Here is a 25,481-nt window from a genome sequence, read left to right as displayed (position 1 = left end):
ATGACTCATGAGGAGCATGTTTTAGTGGTTATCAACTAATATTTCTATAGATTTCAAATGAACTTCACAAGGTTGAGTCAGTCATCTTTCTCATTGATGTGTCATTGATCAGAAAGGACCCAATATTGTTCTTTCTTGTCAATCTCTAGTCTTATTTTCCCCTGCCCAAATTCTTTCTTTTGTTACTTTTCCTAATGAGGCAACCATCTTCATCTGTTTCACATAATCTTCTATTTATATGTGTTCATAAACTATATATGTGAGAAATTAAAAAAGTTCATGGATATTTCACATTATCTTTTAATTCCATTTCCTCACAAATGTTTAGAAGTGCTCTTGTATTATGGTTTTGTGGGCATGTAATTTTATTTCATATAATGGTATTATACTGTGGCTCTCTACTCAACATAATATTCAAAGACCTGTGTCTATAACCATGTATAACTTTTTCATTATGTTTAACTGTGACAGAGAATTCTATGGAGTGTGCCCAACACTACTCTACTCCCTAAGGGGAGAACTCTACTTTCCATTTGGCCTTCTTATAACCACAAGCCATATTATAAAGCTTATGTATATATGAGTGTAAGTATAGCCTATGGACCTGTGTGAGAATATCTCCAGTGTTCTTGGGAACAGAATTGCAGGACTTCAGGACAAGTGTATAATTAATTTGCTGGTATACCATAGACTTATTCTCAGAAAAACTGCACTGGCTTGTTCTTGAGCAAAACATGGTGCTTGGTAGAGTTCAAAACCCATATTCAATTTTGGGGTGGACCAAGTGACTTTTTTTTCCAAGCATACTTATTCTATATTGAGAACTTAATGGCTAATTTTTATTGGTGAATGATTTCGAAAATACAATAGTGAGCCTTATGAGGCAAGCAGCATCTCATGGAATATAATTAGTTTCTATTGTGTTGCACTGATTTGACCAGACTGTTGTGATCCTTTGAGGAATGGAGTAGTACTCTTCTAGTGAACTGTGTTGTCTGATGTTTTCATAAAGTTAATTGGAAAAATTAGCATAATTATGAGAAGCATATTCGCAATTCAGGAGTGGGCTCATGTTTATTAAACCCCAGTGTCATACCATGTTCCTGTGGAATGTGCACATGCCTGGAACATGAGGAATAAGAATACAAGTTTGAATGGAAGATGTCTTACAGTAGACAAGAAAGCACCTGTCTGAAAGATGAAGAGAGGAGACACAGGGTGAGAAAAGGAAGAGGGATCAGAATATACCTCCTATTGGTACCTGACACAGTACCAAAAGGTGGGTTCTCAGTCCATAAGTGTTGAAAAGTTGGCAATGAGCCAACTAGTAATAATGTGTGGAAGAAAACATACTTCAGATTTATAGCCAAATGTTTTGGGCTGCGTTCTGATTCTGCCACTGGAGGAAATTGTGAGACCATGCTGAGCCTCAGTTCATTAAACTGTAGCTTGAGATTGATGGAAGGGCTGACAGAGGCACAGTATGTGAAAAGGACTGTCATATATAACAAGGGCTTAACTGGTGTTCCGTTCCTTCTGCAAATTACACATTCCGTTACTTAACCAGTAATGATCAGTTTGTTTTGCAAACATTCTATCTTAAGTTAATTCTGGTCTTGGTCTTTTTGGTGACTGGTTTGAGTTTCTTAATAGTCTCCCCCCCCCTTTTTTTTGAAGATTTATTTATTTATTTGAAAGTCAGAGTTCACACACACACACACACACACAGAGAGAGAGAGAGAGAGAGAGAGAGAGAGAGAAGACTTCCATCCACTGGCTTACTCCCCAATTGGCTGCAAAAGCCAGAGCTGTGCCAATATGAAGTCAGGAGACAGAAGCTTCCTCCAGGTCTCCCATACAGGTGCAGGGGCCCAAGGACTTGGGCCATCTTTTACTACTTTCCCAGGCCATAGCAGAGAGCTGGATCTGAAGTGGAGCAACTGGGACTTCGACCGGCGCTCATATGGGATGCTGGCACTGCAGGTGATGGCTTTACCCAGTGTGCCATGGCACTGCCCCTGTTAATAGTCTCTCTCTCTCTCTCTCTCTCTCTCTCTCTCTCTCTCTCTTTTTTTGACAGGCAGAGTGGACAGTGAGAGAGAGAGACAGAGAGAAAGGTCTTCCTTTTGCCATTGGTTCACCCTCCAATGGCCGCCGCGGCCGGCACGCTGCAGCCAGCGCACCGCGCTGATCCGATGGCAGGAGCCAGGTACTTCTCCTGGTCTCCCATGGGGTGCAGGGCCCAAGCACTTGGGCCATCCTCCACTGCACTCCCTGGCCATAGCAGAGAGCTGGCCTGGAAGAGGGGCAACCTTGACAGAATCCGGCGCCCCGACCGGGACTAGAACCCGGTGTGCTGGCGCTGCAAGGCGGAGGATTAGCCTAGTGAGCCGCGGCGCTGGCCAATAGTCTCTTATTTTCTATTTTGTTATTCTTAGAAGCCGTGGATTTAAAATATAGGGAAACCCATTTAAAAACCTCTCAAATTGTTATGATTTCACTTACACAATTGTATATGCTGCAACTATGTGAATTTTGACCTGTTTTCTCTCCATCACCTAAAACCTATAAAAGACTATTTTAAAAGATCTTATACTGTGAAGCCTCAATTATGCAGGGTCACTGGGAATGGACCCTTTTAAATCAAGTGGGTTTTCCAGATAACTAATGTTTATTCCCAATATGTTAAATTTTTTTTCAGAAAAGAATCACTTTTGAAAAAATCTTCTGAAATGTTCATAGATAGATTAGATGTCATTAAATACAAGATTATTGTTTTGTGTACTTGAACAGTGATAAAATAGATTTTGTGGTTTTCTTGCTGTAAGCTGTCACATCTGCCCTCAGTGAACCTGTTGCTTCAGTCCAGCTCTTAGTAATGTGTTCCCCTTCAATATGTTAGAACCAGCATAAGAAATAGCCAAAAATTGTCAACATTTTATGCAAGTGAAGAATTAGTAACTTTCAGGGACTGGTGAGGCATAGTGGGTTTAGCCTCTGTTTGTGATACTGGTATCCCATAATAGTGTTTGCTCAAGTCCCATCTGCTCTGCCTTCCATCCAGCTTTCTCTAAAGTGCTGGGAAGACAGCAGAAGATTGTCCACGCACTTGGGCCATTGCCAGCCATGTGGGAGACCAGGATGGAGTTCTGGGATCCTGATTTTGGCTTGGCCCAGACCTGACTGTTGCAGCCATTTTGGAAGTGAACCAGCAGATGGAAAATCTCTCTCTCTCTCTCTCTCTCTCTCTCTCTCAGTTCTTTCTCTATAACCCTTTCAAATAAATAAATATTTAAAAAAAGAATTAGTAATCTTGAATAAAGACTTGAGGTCTTCTCTGGCCAGGTGCAAGAGGTGCCCTGCCTTTAAAACAGTGATTTTGAGTGCCCTATGAAACTGGTTTGTTTTGTTTTGTTTTTGTTCTTTGCCATGGATGCTGGCCATGTTCCAGGTGCTTAAGGATTGAAGACATGTAAGGTCTGGAGAACAGGTTTTGTTTTACTTTATAACAGGATAACTTTAAACATGTAGTTATTGATTTGACGCATACCTCATAATTTGTAGAATCATGGAGTTTGCACCAGATTCTACCATTTACAGGTGAAGACTCCTGAAAATCAGTAATGAACTCTTCTGCCCAAGGTCACCTAGGATATGTTAAGTCCTAGAGCCCAGACCTGCAGACTTCCAGTCCATAACTCTGATTCCCCTTTTCCAAACTGGAGACTTGTCTGTGGGGTTTTATGTATATAATTATGTACAAGGAATTATTGCACAGAGTGTTCTAAGTTTTCAGAATATTTAAATAGTATAGAGACAGCAGGAGAGATAATGAGCATGTAAGAAATTTGATGAATATTCTGGGACTTAGAATGTAGGTTTTGAGGTTAAATGCCGTATTTCATTTTTTCAAATTTTCCTCTCCTGAATTCACTCAAGCTGGGTGGCTTGCAGTGCAGGATGGGACTCTCAGACCTACTAATTATTTAATTTGCAAGCAAGATACATATTTGCAAAGTGAAGTTGTGATGATTTAGATCTGATTTTTACCTTCAGAATTACCAACAAAAGAATAAACAATTTAGCTTAGGTGAAGCCTGCAGGATTTGAATTTGACCAAAAATCGCCTTAATGATCTACTTACTGAGTATCTCCAGTGTGGTGTACGGCAGTGCACAAAGTCCCTTATGTGAGGTCACTCGTTTAATCCTTACAATAACTCGGGAGATAGGTACTGCTATTGTCCCTGTGTATAGGTGACGAAACTGAGGCATGGAGGAGTTAGTTGTGTTCACATCTGGTTGGTGACAGCCCTGAGGTTTAGTCAGGGTTCTGGCTCTGGAGTTTCATTGGCTTTTTTTTTTTTTTTTTTTTTTGACAGGCAGAGTGGACATTGAGAGAGAGAGACAGAGAGAAAGGTCTTCCTTTACCATTGGTTCACCCCGCAATGGCCGCCACGGCCGGCCGGCGCACAGCGCTGATCCGAAGCCAGGAGCCAGGTGCTTCCTCCTGGTCTCCCATGCCGGTGCAGGGCCCAAGGACTTGGGCCATCCTCCTCTGCACTCCCGGGCCACAGCAGAAAGCTGGCCTGGAAGAGGGGCAACCGGGACAGAATCCGGCACCCCGACCGGGACTAGAACCTGATGTGCCAGCGCCTCAGGCAGAGGATTAGACTATTGAGCCGCGGCGCCGGCCTTCATTGGCTTTTTAAAGAAAGGCCCCATCTGTAAGTGCAAAGGAGATCCAGATCTGCACCCAGCATTTTCCTATCCTCTAGAGAGAGAGTTTAGTGTTCTGTGGGCAATGCAGATTCACAATTATTCCTTGGTTACTCTCATCTTTTTTAGATGTGTGTTGACTCTTTGTAAAATGGATAACTATATCAAGAAGGGTGAGGTTTAAAGTTCAGGGTTCTCATATAAGACAGAACCGCTTCTTTCCTCTTAATCTTTTTTAAAGATTTATATATTTATTTGAAAGTCAGAGTCAGAAAGAGAGAGAGAGAGAGAGAGAGAGAGAAAGGGAGAGGAAGAGATGGTGAACAAGAGAGAGATCTTCCATCCTTAGCTGGTTCACTCCCCAGATAGCCTTACAGTCAGGGCTGGGCCAGGCTGAAGCCAGGAGGCAGGAGCTTCTTCCTGGCCTCTCACCTTGGTGGCGTGAGCCCAAACACTTGGGCCATCTTCTTTGCTTTCCCAGGCACTTAGCAGGAAGCTGGATCAGAAGTGGAGCAGCTGTTACACCAATTGGCACCCATATGGGATGCTATCCTGACAGAGAGCCTCTTTACTTGCTGTACCACAACACTGGCCCCCTCCTAAGCAAGTTTTGCAGTTGAAAGGGCTTGTGAGAAGGGTTGAGTTACCACGTGCTGATTTGGACTGCACGGGATAGGGGTGGGGTAGGGTAGCAGTAAAGTGGAAACGGGGTGAGGTGTGCAAGCAATAGTAACTACAGTGAAAAAAATGGAACAGGTCCAGCCTGTGCTGGGTGTTTTGCTAGGTGGAGCAGAACTTCAGTGTAGGGTCCTTTTCCAGCACTAGTGCACCTGCTCACAATCCCAGCCATCACATATCTCAATATACCTGGGTTCCCACCCTCTCGTCTTTAATCTTTCAAACATTTCCTCAGTAACAGACTGAAATCTGCACTCACATGTCAAGGTAAATAAATAACTTGGTCTGGAGTTTGCCTTCTAGGATTGCAGGTCCAGTCTTTTGTTTTTATGGACGCTTGCTGTCTGAAGGGTTAAGGTTCTCATTCTTTATTGCCATTTGCAAGATTTTTTAAAAAAAATTCTCCGTTGCTCACAAAACAGTCTAACTCTTCAGCAGGGGTGTGTAGATATCGTCTTTAGTTTTCTCTAAATGGAATGAGAGAAGTCTTGTTTTTTAGTTCATCATACTTTTATTTTGACATTGAACAGCAGGCATTTGTCAAAATTAATGGTTGTGTGAACCTGAAAGTATAAGTGAAAGGGAGTGGGATGGCTAAAATTGTTTTTTTAAAATGTAAAAAGGTGATCAGAGCATCTGAAAAACACTGAGATTAGATTGTACCTTCTTACAATAAAAGGTGCTTCCATCTATTATAAGGATGCTTGCTTTTAACAGCTGTGTAATGAGCGATGAATTCAGTGCTGTTATAACTATTAGAAAGTATGGTTAAAAGCTTTGACAGTTGATAGAGCCATGACATTCTCTGTGAAAAGTTTAAGTCAGACTCCTGCATGGTAGGACTTAAACTGTGTGGCCTTTTCCCAGTTTTGTTGTTCAAAAGGGTACTTTTCTGAAATGGGATTTTGTCTGTCTGATGCTATGTATTTTCCAGTCATACTTTCAGTCTTGTGTTTGGTCTCAATGATATAGAAAATGTACCACATGCCTTTTAACTTCTTAGGTGTCTTCTAGGAGGAGTATTTTTTTTTCCCTGATAGATTTGATTTTGGTCCTTATACTGCTGTTATAAATGGTGTGCAGGTAAGGAGTGTAGAGCACAGATCTACAGGTCATTTATCATCATGCAGCCTGTTTGGTCTTGCTTCTAGGTCTGTTTTCTGGTGGAGGTAAAGATATGGGGGAATGAGGAAGAGGAGATACAGAGGCAGTTTTCTCCTTTTAAAAAATCATCTAGTTCATCCTAAATGACTTTACTAACGGACCTTAGAAAAGCAAAGGGATCCTTTGTCGATATCACTTACTTAAGGTAAGACTGTAGCACTTATCAAATTCTGGGTGCTGAAGTAGACATTTTGTATTTAAGTAATGAAGATCTTGCTTTATATTTGACAAGTCAGCAGCAACTTAAGACTTGTAACAGAGTAACCTTGTATAACCTTGTAGATTTTTGGATAATTCTCTCAAAGATGTCTGGCCGGCTCCATCTTATTGACTTCCATCCAAATGCAAGGGCTCATTAACATGGCAGCTTGCCGTGTTGAAGCTGTGGATATTCCAAGCTTCTTTTCCTTTTTTTTTTTTTTATCTTTTTCACCTTCCCCCAGGAACCTTTTATTTAAAGTATACAAATTTCATGCATATTACAAATACAAATTTAAGAATATAGTGATTCTTCCTACCCTACATTTCTTCCCACCCACACTCCCACCCTTCTTCCTCCACCTTCTCCTATTCCCATTCTTATTTTTTACTAATATCTGTTTTCAATTAACTTTATACACAGAAGATTAACCCTACACTAAGTACAGAGTTCAACAAATAGTATTAAAAAAAAAAAGCCCTGTTTCTCAACAGTCAAGACAAGGGCTGTTCAAAGTCACCCCATCTCAAAGTGTCAATGTCACTTCTATAGATTACTTTTTAGGTGCTCTATTAGTCACTTCAATTTTTTTTAATTTTTAATTTTATTTTTAAAATTTATTTGACAGAGTTAGACAGTGAGAGAGAGAGAGAGACAGAGAGAAAGGTCTTCCTTCCGTTGGTTCACCCCCAAATGGCCACTACAGCCAGAGCTACACCGATCCGAAGCCAGGAGCCAGGTGCTTCCTCCTGGTCTCCCATGCGGGTTCAGGTGCCTAAGCACTTTGGCCATCCTCCACTGCCCTCCCGGGCCACAGCAGAGAGCTGGACTGGAAGAGGAGCAACCGGGACTAGAACCTGGTGGCCATATGGGATGCCGGCGCCGCAGGCAGAGGATTAATTTAGTGAGCTACGGTGCCAGCCTGTTAGTCACTTCATATCACGGAGACCATATGGTATTTGTCTTTTTGGGGCTGGCTTATTTCACTAAGTATAATGTTGTCAGTTGCATCCATTTTGTTGCAAACAACACAATTTTTTTTTTTTAAACCACTGTGCAGTATTCCTTGGTGTATATTGGGCTTTTTAGGTTTTCTATGTCTTCATGGCTCAATTTTGGTAGATTGTATGTGTCCAGGGATGTATCCCTTTGTTCTGTGTTTCCTGATTTTTTGGCATACAGGTATTTGTAGTAATTCCTGATGATTCTTTTTATTTCCATGGTATTGTTATATTTCCTTTTTAATCTCTAACTTTATTGATTTGGGTCTTCATCTTTTTTTTTTTGGTAAAGTTGGGCCAATGATGTTTTCATTTTGTTTATTTTTTCAAAAAACAAGCTCTTCATTTCACTGATCTTTTGTATTTTTTTTCAATTTTGTTTATTTGTTTCTAATTTTAGTTATTTCTTTTCTCTTACTAGTTTTGAGTTTGGTTTGCTGTTGTTTTTCTAGGTCCTTGATGTGCATTGATAGCTCATTTATTTGGTGCCTTTCTAATTTCTTGATGTATGCAACAGTTGCTATAAACTTTCCTGTTAACACTGCTTTTTCTGTATCCCATAAGTTTTGATATGTTTTATCATCATCTTAATTTGTTTCCAGAAATTTTTTGGTTTCTCTTTAGATTTTTTCTGTGACCCACTGTTCATTCAGTAACATGTAGTTCAGTCTCTATGTGTTAGCGTGTGTTCTGGAGATTCTTGAGTTGTTGATTTCCAGCAGCTTCATTCCATTGTGTTCAGAGAAGATGCATGGTGTGATTTTTACTTTTTTGAATTTATTGAGGCTTGCTGTATGGCCCGATATGTGGTTTATCCTAGAAAAAGTTCCATTCACTGGTGAGAAGAATGTGTATTCTGCAACTGTAGGATGAAAAGTTCTGTAGATATCTGTTAGGTCCATTTGGTCTATAGTGTCGATTAACTCTGTTGTTCCTTGCTCATTTAGCCTAGTTTATCCATTGCTGAAAGTGGGGTACTGAAGTCCCCCTTTACTTTTGTATTAGAGTCTGTGTCTCCCTTTAGATCCATTAACATTTCTTTTAAATAGCCAGGTGCCCTAAGTGCATATGCCAAATACATACACTAATTCCAGGTGCCCTGTATTGGTTGCATATATGTTTATTGTAGTCACACGTTCCTGTTGAATTGATCCCTTAATCATTACACAGTGTCTTTCTTTGTCTCTTTTAACAGTTTTCATGTTAAAGTGTATTTTGTCTGATATTAGGATGACTACACTAGCTTTTTCTTTGGTTTCTGATAGCATGGAATATCTTTTTCCATCTTTTTACTTTCAATCTGTGTGTATCTTTGAGGTGAGATGAGTTTCTTGTAAGCAGCAAATAGATGGGTCTTTTTAAATCCACTCAGCCAGTCTGTGCCTTTTAACTGGAGAGTTGAACAACTTACTCCAGGTGACTATTGATAAGTAACAGCTTGGCCCAGACATTTTTCCATAAATATTCCTATTGTTTACTTTGTATTTCTTTTGTATTTTATTTTTAAGATTTTCTACCTTCACCTTCTTTTGTAGTGATGACCATGTTTCTGTGTGTAGCATATCCTTAAGCATCTTTTGTGTGGCTGCATGAGCAGTGACAAATTCTTTCAATTTCTGTTTATTATAGAAGGTCTGTATTTCACCTTCATTCATAAATGAGAGCTTTGCAGGGTACAGTATTCTAGGTTGACAGGTTTTTTTTTTTTTTTTTTCCTGTTAAGACTTGGAACATATCTTGCTATTCTCTTCTAGCCTATAGGGTTTCTGATATGAGAAGTCAGCTCTGACTCTAATTAGAGATCCTCTGAAAGTAGTCTGGCACTTCTCTCATGCACATTTTAGAATCTTTTCTTTATGTTTTACTGTGAAAAGTCTGATTATGATGTGTTGTGGTGATGATTTTTTCTAGTCATGTTTACTAGGAGTTCTCTGTTCTTGCTGTACTTGGACATCCCTTTGTTTCTCCAAATGGGGTGAGTTTTTTGTGATTATTGCACTGAAAGGCCTTCTAATCCATTCTCTCTTTCCGTGCCTTCTCGAACTCCTAAGTCCCATTTGATGGGTCATTTGATAGTATCCCATAAATCTCCAACATTGTTTTTAATTTTTCTAATTTCTTCTCCTTCTCCTTCACCTTCTTCTTCTTCTTTTGTCTGATTGTAAAATTTCCAGAGATTTGTCCTCTAACTTGGATATTCTTTCTTCTGCCTTATCAAGTCTGTTGTTAAGGCTTTCCACTGAATTTTTTACTTGATCTATTGAATTCTTCATTTCTAATATTTCATTTTGATTTCTCTTTAAAATCTCAATTTCATGGGAAAATTTTTCATTCTTATCATCTATGAATTTCTTTAATTCATGGATTTGCTTCTGATTATTTCTAAGTAATCCTACAATTAATTTTTTTGAATTATGTTTTTGGCATTTCTTCAATCTCTTCATCTTTATAATCTAGTATTGAATTGTTATTTTCCTTTGGGAGCACCATGTTGTCCTCCTTATTCTTGTTTCTTGAATTTCTGAATTTATTTTATTTTAAAGATTTATTTATTAATTTAAAAGGCAGATTTACAGAAAGGCAGAGGCAGAGAGAGTGTGAGAAGTCTTCCGTCCACTGATTTACTCCCCAGATGGCTGCAATGGCCAGAGCAGGACTGATCTGAAGCCAGGAGCCAGGGGCTTCTTCTGGGTCTCCCATCTAGGTGCAAGGGCCCAAGAACTCGGGCCATTTTCCACTGCTCCCCAAGGCCATAGAAGAAAGCTGGATCAGAAATGGAACAAAAAAAAAAAAAAGAAGAAGAAGAAGTGGAGCAGCTGGGCAGCTGGGACTCGAACCAGTGCCCATATGGGATGCCAGCATTGTAGGTGGTGGCTTTACCTGCAGTTCCACAGTGCTGGCCCCTTCTACATTTATTTTTAGGCATTTGTGGATATAATTCCCTCGCCCCATGACTTTTATCTTGTCCTATGCCTCTGTGGGCTAGTGGTGTGTCTGCTAGTGGTGTGGGTCATCTTTGGTTACTCTGCTAAGGTACATTAGCAGGGAGCGCAATTGGAAGTAGAGCAATAAGGACTTGAATCAGTGCTCATACTGGATCCCTGCATCACAGGTGGGGCTTTAACCTGCTGTGCCACAACACTGGCCCCTATCCCAAGTGTCTTGCTCCTTTAATGTTGAAGTTGTGGATGGTTTGTCACTGAACTGTCATCTGGAAAGCAGTTTATGGTGGGTAGTTAGTTCCCTTTTCATTGTCAGAAATCTTTGTCCTGAGACACAGGAGAGTAGCTGCTAAATCAAAAGGGAATTTTTTAAAGAAATATTCTATTGTTTTAATTAAATGATACCATTCAGTATAAAATTTTAAATCAACACAAAAGAAGTGCAAATAAAAAAACACAGGTTACCATTGGGGCAGGCTTTGGTGTAGCAGCCCATGTCATCTCTTGGGTTACCTGCAACCCACATGGGAGGGCCTTTTTTAGTTACCGTTTCCTATGCTTTTGGTCCAGCTTCCAATTAATGTGCACTGTGGGAAGCAACAGGTGATGGCCCAAGTTCTTGGTTCCTGCCACCATGTGAAAAGCCCAGATTGAGTTCTAGGCTCCTGACTTTGACTTGACCCAGCCCTGGCTTTTGTGGACTTTTGGTGGTGGTGGGGGAGTCAGTGGATGGAAGATCTCACTCTCTTTCTCTGTCTCGTCTTTCAAGTAAGATGAAAGTACATAAATAAAAAATATTTTTAAAATCTTGCTGAGAAGTAACCAATATTATTTTAAATGTAATTTAGTGAACTCTCTATATATACTGATAGAAGCCTTGTTAGATATTTTACAAAAATGGAATTATTCTGTAATGATATTATAAGTATAAATGATTAAATCTAATAAAATATGAATTTAACAAACATTAAGTTTTAGAAAATAAGTGAAATGAAAGGAATTGGTGAAGTTCAGATGAGTATTTTTTCATAACAATAGATATCACTTGTTTTAAAAAGTCCCAAAGTTAAGAAAAATATTGTTTGGATTTAGTTAAAAAGAAATGTCTCAAATTTAAAAGAAGAAATTTATATACTGATAGTTTTTCTGTTTTCCTTCATCCTTATGAGTTATACGACGCATTTTAAACTTCCGAGGTTTCTAAGATTTGCATTTTATTTAGTAACCATGATTCCCACAATAAATATTAATTCTTTATTTAAAATGAGTTGAGTGGTGGGTATTTAGCCCTGGTGGTTAAGATGTAGGTTAAGATGCCTGTGTCCTACATTGGAGTACCTGGATTTGATTTCCAGCTCCCGCTCCTGACTCCAGCTGCTGCTAATGTAGACCCTGGGAAACAGCAGTGGTGGCTGAAGTAATTGGGTTCCTTCCACCCATGTGGGAGAGTTCGATCGAGTTCCCAGCTCTAGGCTTCAGCTCTGGCCCAGACGCAGCTACTGTGTGCGTTAGAGGAGTGAACAAGTGAATTGAGCACTCTCTCTGTGTCTCTCAAAATAACTAAACAATTAAAAAGTTACTAAAAAGACCCAAATGAATACTTTTATTTTGATTTCTCCGTTTTTTTTCTGAGTTGTGTTTTGTTTGACTGTATTAATTGAAAAATACATTGTTTGGGAGAGAGGGTTCAGTATAGTGTTTCAAGTTCCTGAACATTTGAAAATGTTTATTGCCTCAAGACTGCAAGAGTAACTTGGCTACATATGAAGCTTGTTTTTTTAAAAAAAGATTTAAAAAAATCTTAGAAAAATCTTTGAAAGGCAGAGGCAAAAAGAGAGAGGGATAGAGAGAGAGAAAGAGAGTTCTTTCATCCACTGGTTTACTCCCCAAATGGCTGCAGTGGCCCTGCTAGGCCGATTCAAAGCCAGAAGCCTGGAGCTTCTTCCAGGTCTCCCACGTGGCTACAGGGGCCCAAGGACCTGGGCTGTCTTCCCAGGCCATAGCAGAGAGCTGGATGGGAAGTGGAACAGCCAGGACTTGAAATGAAGCCCATATGGGATGCCGGCACTGCAGTAGGCGGCTTTACCCGCTACCCCACGGGCCCAGCGCTTATATGAAGCTTTTCAATCTTACTTCCCAGAGTCGTCATAGAACTGGCCCCACTCTGCTTGGGCTTGGGAGTTGCTATGCACGAGTCTGTGGCAACCTCTTTTTCCCTCTTCAGAGAGCTTACCCCTCCCACCTTAGATGGGCGGGTTGTTTTTCCTTGTTGCTCACTTCCCCAGGATTGGTAACACTCTTTGTGTTAATGTTGCTTTGTCCATTTACTTGGAATATGATTTGCCTTTGTGAATTGCAAATTCAAGTCCTTCTTTGTCGTTAAGAAAGTTATGTTCTTTTACATTTTTGTTTATTTTTTCTACTCTATATGTTTTATCCTCTTATTCAGGAACATTAATAATGCATACATGTTATTTTGTCATTTGTCATTTTTCAATCATTTTGTCATTAGTTCCTGACTGTACTTTCATTGTTTGTGCTTTTCCTGTTTCTAACTTGATTTCCATCCTCAAAATATTTGTCATTTCATTTTTTTCTCATCTGAACCTTGCTAGCTTCCTTTGTATTTTTTATGATGTTTCTTTGAGCTTGTTAAAAAGAAGTTATTTATATACCGGCTGTGGGGCCACAGTATTGGATGCATCTCCTCTATCTCCCCTGAGCTTTGGTGCTTTGCTTCTTTCTTTTCTCCCTCAGAATCTATGCCCAGGTCCATCTTTTCTTTTTCATTATGATTCAGCAGTTGTTTGTGGGGAGGAGAGTGCATGGAGACAGGGGAGGGAGGTACCAGCCAGGACCTCACAGCTCCATCGAGGCTTGCTACTTGATTTTTGTTTGCCAGTCTTCGGAGAAGTGCATCTTTGACTGACTGTGGGCAGCACAGGGTCAACAGATTTCAGAGCAGAGCCTCCTTGAGGCTGTGTATGGTGAGTAGGGGTTGCACTTCCATCCTTCTTCACCTCACTTGGAAAGGTCCTGGGACCTGCTCAAAATCTGGGGCCTGGCCAGCGTTGAGCGGTTACGTTAAGCTGCTACTGCCGGCATCTTATATGAGTGCCAGTTCGAGTCCTGGCTGCTCCATTTCCAATCCAGCTCCCTGCTAATTCTGCTTTCCGGGGAAAGCAGCAGAAGATGACTTTAGGACTTGGTCGCCTGCCACACACATGGGAGACCTGGATGGAGTCTCAGGAGCAGCCGTGGACCCAGCCCTGGTCATTGCAGCTTCTTGAGGAAGTGAACCAGCTGAAGATCTTTTTCTCTCTTTCTTCCCTTCTGTCTCTGTAACTCTGACTTTCAAATAAAAAATCTAGGGAAGTATGCGTAGCCCCAGACGACACAATATTTAACTTCCTAGGTTTGAGTAGCTTGAGATGAGGGTCATTTCTTTTGGTAGGAAATATGTAGAAATTTTTTGATCCTCTTTTGAAAGATTATTTTGTTGTTATTTTATTTGATTTATTTTTTTGACAGGCAGAGTGGACAGTGAGAGAGAGAGAGAGACAGAGAGAAAGGTCTTCCTTTTTTGCCGTTGGTTCACCCTCCAATGGCCACCGCGGCTGGTACATCGAGCTGATCCGAAGCCAGGAGCCAGGTGCTTCTCCTAGTCTCCCATGGGGTGCAGGGCCCAAGCACCTGGGCCATCCTCCACTGCACTCCCTGGCCACAGCAGAGAGCTGGCCTGGAAGAGGGGCAACCGGGACAGAATCTGGCGCCCCGACCGGGACTAGACCCCGGTGTGCCGGAGCCACAGGCAGAGGATTAGCCTAGTGAGCCACGGCGCTGGCCTTTGTTGTTATTTTTGAGAAATTTTTCTGATTAAGGAATCTTTACATGAAGAAAATTAAAAAAAGTCTAGCACAGTGAAAGGGAGGGAAATATTTTCAGCCCCTGTAAGTATTTCGACCATTATGTGTTTCTCCTAAGTATATTACGTGGCAATAGCCTTACACTTTCAGGGCAAATGACAGGGTAGCAGTGAGGGTCTGTTCCCTAGGATGGCTACTGAATCATCCAACAGTAGGTAGAAATGATTGGGATTTGGGGTATTTGGGACATACTTTAAAATGTCACTTGTGATGAAACTCAGGCAAGTCTAGGAAATGAAGCAATGTCTATGCAGATAGAGCTAACGAGAACTAATGGCCACATGCTCTTGCCTGCATTTATGGGATGAAACATTAGACTTATCTTTCAATTTTCTGAACAAGCTATTTAATATCCTCTTAAAGGATGAACTACCTAAAATTCTTTTCTACTTAAGAATTACAGGAATGATAGCGCACAAGGCTCAGAAAAAGGAAAAAGGCCTCATTATGTCGTTACTTCACTCATCCTTTGATTTTGGATTGCAGCTTAGAGTGGGCTTAGTGTTTAAATTATTAGTCATTTCACAAATGTCCTCTGGTTTTAGATATTATTAGTCATCTGAAAAGGCTATTAATTGCTATTCCATGGCCTTAAGATTTCAAAAGAAATCATGTAAAAACAGGGTAATTTATAATACTTATCTGACCTCTCTGAGTATGCCTGTGAAAACTCTCTGAAATAGCCCTCTTCAAAATTATCAGATGTTCTAATCTAACATTGAAAGACATTGTCTTTGATTGTCAAAAGAAAGTTGGAACTCAGAGAAACTCTTCTTAAAAGCCTAACTCCTATAACTGTGTGCCTTAGTATAATCATGATCGCAAGTTGTGCTTTTCCTTAGACACTCTGTTATCATCCATGAACTCTACCTTGTTGTGTACAAACATCACTTCATCTAGTGAAAAAATGTGGCAGTGAGAACACATGACGTTTGCTGTCATTATGAATTCAGAAATAGTGTTTTCAGTGATTATTGAGACAAATGAGATTAGTATTTTCCAGCTGTGACAGTTTTGGTGACTAAAATTAAGATTTTTTTTTAAATTGCATTTAGGTTTGTAGGTTCTCCCAAGGAAGGATACAGGGTGCTATCATTTTCGTCTTTATCTTGAAGCTAGTTTTGCCGTGTGCTGTACTCAGTATTGCACCACCCACCGTCCCGCTTCTGTGTCCTGACATGGGAAACCAGTGGAGGGAAGGGTTCTGTTTTTCTCACTCCTTTAATCTCCTGCCCCCTCAGCCGTTCAGTCTGAGTTAACTCTGTTAGGAAAGATGTCAGATATGGTTCAAATCCTGTCTGATGTATTATTTGGAGAAATTTCTAAATTTCTTCCTCGCCATGGTTTCCTATCTTCTAAGAACTTTTCCCTTTCTAAGTTGTAGTCTCTTAGTAGAAATGGACTCTTACATGAATGCTGCAGTCTAAAAGGGGCTTAATGGGCCTGCTATTCTTAGAGGAGGAGAAGGTTGCCTCTGTTCTCTGTGCCCTTCACCTCCCACACGTTCCCTAGAGTTTGCCCTGCCGTGTACTGACAGCCTTCTAACTCCAGATGCTTTTTCCCAGCCCTGTTTCTGGATCGATGTGTCTCAGATGTCAGAATTAGACTGGGCTCTTCAATTTCTGTTATCTATAGGTATCCTGAATTCCTTTCTCTCTAATTTATTAAAATTATGAAATATACTTATGAAGGAGTGGAAAATATACTTGTATAGCTTAAAAAAAGACAGTAGAATATTCTCTTCATCCAGTTTGAGAAACAGAACATTCTAGGATCTTAGAAGTACTCTGTGTGTCCCTGTCACTTGGGCTCCACGCCTACCTCCTACCCTAATTAACCTCTCAACTCAAAGTTTATGCATAGAAGATTTGGAAATTTTCACCAAAAAAAGAAAAACAGTGATAAAAGCAATCAAAATAGAATTTTCAGGGTAAAAAAGAAAATATAGAAGGATGTTTGTTCCTAGCATTCCATAAAGAAGAATTTGTTGAGGATTGAGGGAGAAAAATTAACACTTTGTCTCAGTCTGCTGAGGTTGCTCTCTCTCCCCCTCCTCTCTCAGGTCTCTCTCTCTCCCCCCCTCCCTCGCTCTCCCTCCCCCACCTTCTGCCCTTCCCTCCCTCCCTCTCCCCTTCTCAAAATTTTAAAAGCAAAAGAAAACATTATGAGAATATTGCTCTGAAGGTGCCTATACCAACTGTTGTGCATGTGGTGCCTGTCTTTTCTACGGAATGGTGTTTTTGGAGTATTGTCTTTGTCTAATATGACTGGCTGGTGTGACATCTGGCTGCTGTAGGGATTCAACTCCTGAATACCTCTTGACACAAGTTTTTCACTCTACCAGGTGTTTAGTGTATGGATTTTTCCTGGAGTAGTCCTCTCCATTTTCCACCTCAGTCACAAGTTAGCAGTCTTGATAAGGCTTTCCTGGATGTGAATCCATCCATTGAGAGTCCTGCTATTTTTTGATCACCTCCCATCGTAACGAATCATGATCCTGAAACTTATGTTAGTTCTTAGTGAATTTGCCACCTTGGCTCACATGCAGTTAATGTTAGAATTTCCACCAGGCTCTAAAAAATGTCTAGCTTTAAGATTAAACTAAAAATAGCCCCTCAGAAAGACCTAAATAGAATAGTCTCTCCATTTTTCTGTGTCAGTCTCTCTGGGATATGGCTGCTTCTGGAATCTTATAAAGGTTTGCTTTTCATCCAAACACTGAGAGGCACTTTGTGAATGTGAGTAAAATTTAAGGCCATTTAGCGAAAATTGTCTGGCTGGAAGATAAAAAGCCGTTTATAGAAATTGTCTGAAACTCTGATTTATAGATCTATTGTTCTGCATTTTCTACCACCAGTGATTTGTATTTATTACTGTATGTTATATAAACATTGACACAGAAGAAACCTGTCTGTGTATAAATTATTTATGATGACTTTTCAGAAACATATTTAGAACATTAAGTGCAGATAATTAATGATCTAAGTAGTTTTTAAAGGGTAAGTATTTAGTTTTACTCTTATGAAAAATGTCTACACCCTGCAATTATACTGAAGTGGATTAAAATACTTATGTCTAATTGCTATTTTATACATGTCTTTCAAAGTAGCATAGTTATCATCCAGTTTGCTTATTGTAAGAAACTTTCCTAGGATGGATAGTTATTGTCTTGTGATAGTTACTGTCTATGATAAAGCGTTCGGTATGATTCTTAGGTGTTTGTTTTAGTGGCAATTAAGTGATGCTTCGGTGGTTGGTTTGATTTTTTGCAAATCAATTAAATAGGTTGGTGTTAGCACAGATGTACTTTTAGCAGATAGGGATTAGGTCTCAGGTCTATGTAAGTTTTTTTTGTTAAATGTTAACTTAATCTGTAGAAAAATGTATCACTTTAATATCTTGGAAGTTTGAAGTACATAGAAATATGTAGCATTAGAAAAAATATGAACAACTCTTCATAGCATATAAATAACACAAATGGAGCTGTTCTTTCAACACCTTCTAGAAAGATTGGCCTGAAGTCATCCCTGTACCTATAGCCGATTACTGACAAAACATGTACCAAAGAGACGGGATGTGTGCGTTAACAATTTCCAGGCTTCAGCTTGGTGCTATGTATGCAGAGTGAAAGATAACAGTCATACTGACAGTCACGATTTGAGACTTGGAGTTTCTGTAGCTATCCTGTAATGCAGTTCCTGGTTTATATAAGGAACAAAACCAGCTCTACAGTTTTGGGGACTTAGCTCTGAGGTCACAGAGGCCATCAGCTCCTGGGTCCCTCTTAGTTGAGTCATTCTTTCATGACTGAGAATGGGACAGTGCGCTACAGGAGAAAAGCCTAATTTGTAATAAACTGCACTGAGTCTGGAAGTCCACACGAGTTAGAAGAATTCCCCTTTCCAAAGAAGCTACAAACTAACAAACAAAAAAAGCAAAAAATGGACTTTTTTCCAGTAAATTCTATACTATTTTGAGTTCTGTTATCTTGTTACTGTTTTGAAATGGTACATAATTTGAGAGAATAAAAATGTCTTTAGTTGGGGAAATTAGTTATGCTTTAGGTAAATTGTAACCTTTTTTTTTTTAAAAAAAATTGAAGGCCCAGGGAATAATTTGAAAAACAGAATTATTTATTAGGGCGTAGCAATAGAGAGAGAGAGACCGACAGACAGACAGAAATGGCACCCATCTGATGGTTCATTTCCCAAATGTAAGCAACATCTGGGCTTGGGCCGGTGTCCAAGCTGTCTCTCAGGGTCTGCGTAGACCAGAAGCTGGAACCAGGAATCAAACTCAGGCACTTTGATATGGCAGATAGGCATCTTACCACTAGGCCAATCACCTGCCCCAGACCATTGATTCTTATTGCAGACTATTTTTAGAGTATTTAAAGAAACAGAAAGATTTAGGTGAAAATTAGTCTTTGATCTCTGTTAATTATTTTTAAAATTCTCTCTCCTCATGTAGGATCTCTGTCCTTAATGTGCTGTACACTGAGGCTTAATGCTATAACGAGTACTCAAACAGTATATTTCACTTTGTGTTTCTATGGGGGTGCAAACGACTGAAATCTTTACTTAATGTACACTAAACTGATCTTCTGTAAAAAAAAAAAAAAAAAAAAAGAAAGAAATTATCAATTCCCAACTTGACTCTCACTGGGATTAAACATGACAATAGGTCTGATCTGATTTCATCATCATTTAAAAAAAATCATCTATTATTTTTCACTTTATGTTTCTGTGTGGGAGCAAACTGTTGAAATACTTACTTAAGGTATACTAAGCTGATCTTCTGTATATTAAGATAATCGAAAATGAATCTTGATGTGAATGGAAGGGGAGAGGGAGTGGGAAAGGGGAGGGTTGTGGGTGGGAGGGACGGTATGGGGGGGGAAGCCATTGTAACACATGAGTCGTACTTTGGAAATTTATATTCATTAAATAAAAGATAAAAAAAAATATCATAAAAAAAGTATTTGCACATAAAATAAAGAATAGCATGTTCAAAAAAAAAAATTCTCTCTCTCTTTTTTTTTTTTTTCTTTTCATTCAGTCTCAGCCATTAATTGAATGAGTAAAGGAAAGTTAAAGTACAGGTTTTCATATGTGGAAAGTCCCCTTCTTCATGTCTTTGCTCATTTCTTGCTGTTCTGTCCTGCTGCTAATGTTAATTACTTTGCTGATGGCTCTAATTGACCCAGTAAGAGGACTGTAGCTCTGTTCAGCCAGGGCTTACCTGATGCTCTGGACTAGAAGGCATTGTTCGCTTTTAGCTTTTAGAAATAGCCTTCCGAGTCCTGAGATCCTGTCCTAGAGTGTCCTTCCCTTTGCAGCTTCCAATACCTTGCCTGTGTACTGTCTGGTTCCAAACTTGCCTCTCCAGCATCCTCTCCCTTCTCACTGATGCCCTGGCCAAGCTGCAGTTCCCCTGAATATGCCGCCCTGCCTTTTCCTGGCTCCTGTGTTTGTACACATTGGTTCTTGTCTGCAGGATCTGTCCTTTCTTGCCTACATTTCCTTGCCCTAATTCTGTCATGGAAACTGCACAAGCCCAGCTTCTTCACTAAAGTTTCATCAGATTAGCTGAAATTAATGTCCCCTTTTAGGAGCTGCTTGATGCTTTATTGTTTGTGCTGTTACTGTAATGCTGTCTTGTCTTTTTTAGCTATGAGATTATAATCACCTTGAGAGTGGGGACTGGGTTTATTTCTCTTTCTGTCCTCAACCCCTCCTTCCATCATGAACACCCTCTGGTGCTCAGGCAGTATCCATCTCATTGAGTTGAAGGAGATGCAAACAGTGCGCTGCCCAGTGCACTGTGCGTGGCTGCTGTTGATATTGTGAATGTCTCTGATTCTTTTGCCTTTCCTGGAGCTGAAATAGTTATCAGTTCCCTTATTAATGGAGGTGTACTTCTTTTCATTAAAAAAATATAGCTTTTACCTTGGCTTCTCATTAAAAAGGCAATATACATTTATTGTAAAAACTTTAGGAAACAGGCAAGTACAAGGAAGAAAAATTGACTGTTGCAGGTTCTATAGGAAGCAATAGCTGTGGTTAGATTTTGGAGTATATCATTTCAGAAGGTTTTCTATTTGTGAATATTTATATAAACACACACTTAAAATTTACCAACCATAGTATTCTCTCATTTCTTTTTTTTGTTGAGTGATGTTGAAAACATCTTCCCAAATGTCTGTAAAAGTTCATATAAAGCTAGTTAAAATATGCCTCTGTATGTATATAGTGTGACTGTATGTGTGTGTGTGTGTGTGTGTGTGTGTGTATGTGTTCTGTTTGCTCACATTTTTATTGGGTTGTGTGTTTTTATTTGGTTTTGGGTTTTAAAAGCTCCTGACGTTAAGGATAGTCATGCCTTGTTTTTCATATATTTGGCAATTATTTCTTCTAAATTTTCCTTGACATTTTTATGGTATCTTTTTTTTATTCACGAAGTTGAAACATATTTGATGTATTATCTATTTTTATGACTTCTGGTTTTAATATAGCACTTATAAGGCTTCTCTCTAATATTCAATTTGTACTTTTATAGTAAATTTGTTGCTTTATTTTAAAACATATGTAGCTTAAATGCTTATATCAGTAGTTGGTTATAAGATGTGATTGAGTGATTTAACTTTCTTTTCCCAAATGTTTACTCACTTGTCCCAAACATATTTATTGTTTCTTTTCTTAAAGATTTAAAATGGCATTATTACTATATAGTAAATTTTTTAAAAGGATTAATTTTATTTATTTATGAGTCAGAATTACAGAGAGAGGGAGAGAGGAAGAGAGAGCGAGAAAGCACTTCCCTCAGCTGGTTTACTCCCCAGATGGCTGCACCATTCTGGGCTGAGTCAGGTAGAAGCCAGGAGCTTCTTCCGGGTCTCCAACGTGGGTGCAGGGGCCCAAGCACTGGGCCATCCTCCACTGCTTTCCCTGGCACATTAGCAGGGAGGGAGCTGGATCAAAGTGGAACAGCCAGTGCTCATACGTGATGCTGCTTCAGCTGCAGATGGCAGCTTAACCCTCTGTGCCACAGTGCTGGCCCCTATAAATTTTGATATCAACTTGAAAGCTTTTTTTTTTTTTTTTTTTTTTGTCAGGCAGAGTGGACAGTGAGAGAGAGAGACAGAGAGAAAGGTCTTCCTTTTGCCATTGGTTCACCCTCCAATGGCCGCCGCGGCCGGCGCACCGCGCTGATCCGATGGCAGGAGCCAGGAGCCAGGTGCTTCTCCTGGTCTCCCATGGGGTGCAGGGCCCAAGCACCTGGGCCATCCTCCACTGCACTCCCTGGCCACAGCAGAGAGCTGGCCTGGAAGAGGGGCAACCAGGACAGAATCCGGCACCCCGACCGGGACCGGGACTAGAACCCGGTGTGCTGGCGCCGCTAGGCGGAGGATTAGCCTAGTGAGCCACGGCACCGGCCCACTTTTCTGGACTTTCTGTTCTGCCCTTCAGTTGTCTATCTAATGAGATCACCATTGTAAAATTTTAGTTACTGTGCTAGTGCCTTTTTGTTACTCCTTTAAAAAAATATTTGGGCTAGTCTTCTGCATTTTTTACTTTAAGATGAATTTTCAAATGATTTTCTTAAGTTAAAAATCTTTCTGAGATGTTATTTGGAATTACATTAGAACTGTTGAATTGGGTGAGGTTAAAAGACATCTTCATAACACTAATGTTTTCCTGGAGAATCAGGGACTATGATTCATGTACTCATGACTTCTGTGTTTCTCATGAGGACTGGCAGTTTATTTTAGAGTCACATATCCTCACATTCATTTAAACCCAAGTTTATTCTTCATTATTTTTATATGTTTTAGAGATATGCCAGGGGTCTTCAACATTTTCATGAAAAATGGGATTAAAAGATAAGTTTATTTTGATGCAAAAATTGGAAATCTATGTATATTAAAAAGTGTGTGTGTGCAAATTGTTGGAATAGTTACTTAGTATAAAGTTGATCTTCTATGTATAAAGTTAATTGAAAATGAATGTAATGAAGAATGGGACTAGAAATGGGAGAGAGAGGAGGAGGGGTGGGAGGGCAGGTATGGGTGGAAGAATAACTATATTCCTAAAGTTGTACTTACGAAATTTGTACTCATTAAATAAAAGGTTTCTTTGGAAAAAAAGTTAATGAAGAAATGTGTATTGTAAAAAACTGCATGGATTTTACATAGTAAGAAAACAAACTTATCTTTTAATTCCATTTTTTTAAATTTTTAAAATATGTGTATATATGTATATATATTTTTAAAATATTTATGTATTTATTTGAGAGGTAGTGTGACAGAGACTGGGGGAGGAGAGAGAGAGAGAGAATCTTACATCCACTTCTTCACTCTCCAAATGGCTGTGACACCGAGCTCAATAAACTTCAGTGAAGTTTGTGCATCGAAGCATTTCAGTCATATGTAATTGAGTTCAAAATTTACCATCTTTATCTGGATTCAGTTTTCCTAATGTTTAAAATTTATTTTTGTTTCATGACATATGGGGGTAAAAGTAAATTGTAAAAGTGACCACAATTGTATTATTGAGGAATCACATAATTACTGCTGATTGGCAGGGACATTGGTAGCCACAACTAGCAATGTGTTAGCTACTTCATAGAGTCTGGCTTTATGGGGCAGGAAATTAAATGTATTTCATTTTTATTTAGTTGAAGATTTCTCTATTGGAAGGGAACTCTGCATTGGCTATTATTCTCTGATCCAGAGGTACAGATTGCCTGTTCCTGCTCAGCTGAGAGGAACTGAGAGCGTGTGTGTGGTGGGGCTGGGAACACATAGTTAGCTAATAAAATCTTGCTTTTCTTTCCTGGTATTTTTTTTATTACCTTGAGATGGTATGTTGTAATTACCATCTTAAATCATGTGAGAAAAACTGAAAACACATCATTAACAAATAATATTCCCAAATCAAATCAGTTTGGTGCTGGTCTCCAAAAGAGAATACATTGAAGTCTTGCTTGTCTGTGTTGTTTGTCCATCATCAGGAAATTCTGTGATTTCAACAATACTTCAAGACTTGTAGCATTAATCCACTTTCAGGGAGATTATAAGCAATATTTTAGGGTACACATTTGCACTGGTTTAGCTTAATTTCAGTGTTAGGGGATTGCATTCTTCAGTCTCGTTTGTTCCAGCACAGGGGATACAGCAGATGTTGGTGGATATTTAACCTGTCAGCAGCCTTCTAAGTGGTAGGCGTTAGGCCAGGTACTGGGGACCCGGTGATGAGTGACAAGCAGTTTCAAAGAAAGACTGACTGTGGTCAGACAGAAGGATGGAGCTGTGTGCAGTTCTTCCTGTCTGCTCTTCCTCAGTGATGACATTTTATAAAATTCCGATTATTTAGGGTGTGGTCGTGGGACTGTTATAGGGTCATTTCCTTTGGTTACTTGCCTTTTAGTATGTTCCAGGTTAATTAGTATATCAATCTGGTGTTCTAGCATGTATAAAAGGATCACCTTTAAATTGTCTGTGTCTTGTCTCTTTTATTGGCAGATTAAGGAATGGTTTGTTATTGCATTCTGTCAGAGATTCTTCATGATAACCTGTTTTTTACTGTCTGGAAAACTGAAGCCATTTTTGGATTCCATGTCCCTCACATCTGTTTATTGAGCTGACTGTTATTAAAGCTCTGAGTGTCTTATACACAGGCATAACACTGTTTTGTTTTCTTTGTAGTGGTTTGCTGTCTTCTGACTATGTGGAGATTCACTATGAAAATGGGAAACCACAGTATTCAAAGGTATGGTTGACAATGTGTGGAAATCCTGTACTATGACTATATTTACCCTAAAGCTGATTAACACACACCTACAGTGCATTGTGTTAATGTCTATCTCACTTAAATCACCTGTGCTCTTACAAGGGTTCTCTTTTCAGTGGGGAGAAATTGATTAAAATTTAAAATGTTGGAGATGACATTAGAGGTCCTATACAATCAGTACTAGGCGTGATTATTGTTTTGGTTACTCATGCAATATCTGATATGATGGTATGAAGAGTGTATAGTTCCATATTCACCCCTGAAAGTGGTAGATAAAGAAGAGCCAGGTATCTGGGGTTAGGATTTGAATTGTGACTGGATGGGCTATTAGAATGACAAGTGCAAGTGACTTTGGTGGCCAAGAAGGACCAAGGACATGAAGGGGAAGTAGGAGTCAGGGACTGCTTTCCTTTCTAACCTGCACAACAATTCCATGAGGTTGATACTATTATTATTCCTATCATTCAAAAGGAAAGCTGAGGCAAAGAAAGGGCAAACAAACCTGCCTAAGACGACTGACTGCACATTGTAGTACAGAGGTAATTGGGTGTTTGAGTTGGTTTAGATTATAGCAAGAGAGACATTACTTGTGGCCTCAATCAGGCTGGGTAAAAATTCCAGAAATGGCAACAGAAAGAAACTCTGATTTTTAGGTAGGCAGCAGAGTGTCCTGAAACTGAACAATGTTCATGAATACCCCAGGAAGTGGGGGAGGGGACAGGGAAACAAAACAAAGTGGGGAAATGTCAGGGGTTAGTTTTCTCCCCTCCATTGCTAGCAGTTGTCAGCATAAAGGAGTACTTTTCGTGTGTCAAGGTGAGTTGTGCAGAATAAGAACGGAGATTTCCAGTCTGTTAGCCTCGCAATGAATATTTACAGGTGGCCTTAACTGTAAGTCCACTCAGGGTGCATGGCATTTGGAGGGTTTATACCTGTCCAATTAACACTGGGCACCTTTGTAATATGGTGTGTATTTCAGCCTTTGACTCTTATGGCACCAATGAAGAATTTTCATAAATTATTCTTACTGTTTGTCAGTTCTTGCTGTAGGCTGCATCTTGG

At 39.6% G+C, this 25,481-nt stretch overlaps 1 protein-coding gene across 4 annotated transcripts in view; it reads left to right on the top strand.

The window, feature by feature from the left end:
- Positions 1 to 25,481, top strand: part of ADAM23 (ADAM metallopeptidase domain 23) — a 170,093-nt gene that overhangs the window by 60,031 nt on the left and 84,581 nt on the right. For all 4 annotated transcript variants that reach the window (XR_011387146.1, XM_008259040.3, XM_002712550.5 and 1 more), the window contains exon 4: positions 24,335 to 24,398. Coding sequence is in view for 3 of the 4 variants with exons in the window: in XM_008259040.3 (XP_008257262.3) it covers positions 24,335 to 24,398 (64 nt within the window). In the remaining variant the exon portion in view is untranslated. The remainder of the gene's footprint in view (positions 1 to 24,334; positions 24,399 to 25,481) is intronic.

This window comes from Oryctolagus cuniculus, chromosome 3, assembly GCF_964237555.1.
Source record: "Oryctolagus cuniculus chromosome 3, mOryCun1.1, whole genome shotgun sequence".
NCBI lineage: Eukaryota > Metazoa > Chordata > Mammalia > Lagomorpha > Leporidae > Oryctolagus > Oryctolagus cuniculus.
This window is presented reverse-complemented; position numbering and strand designations above follow the sequence as displayed.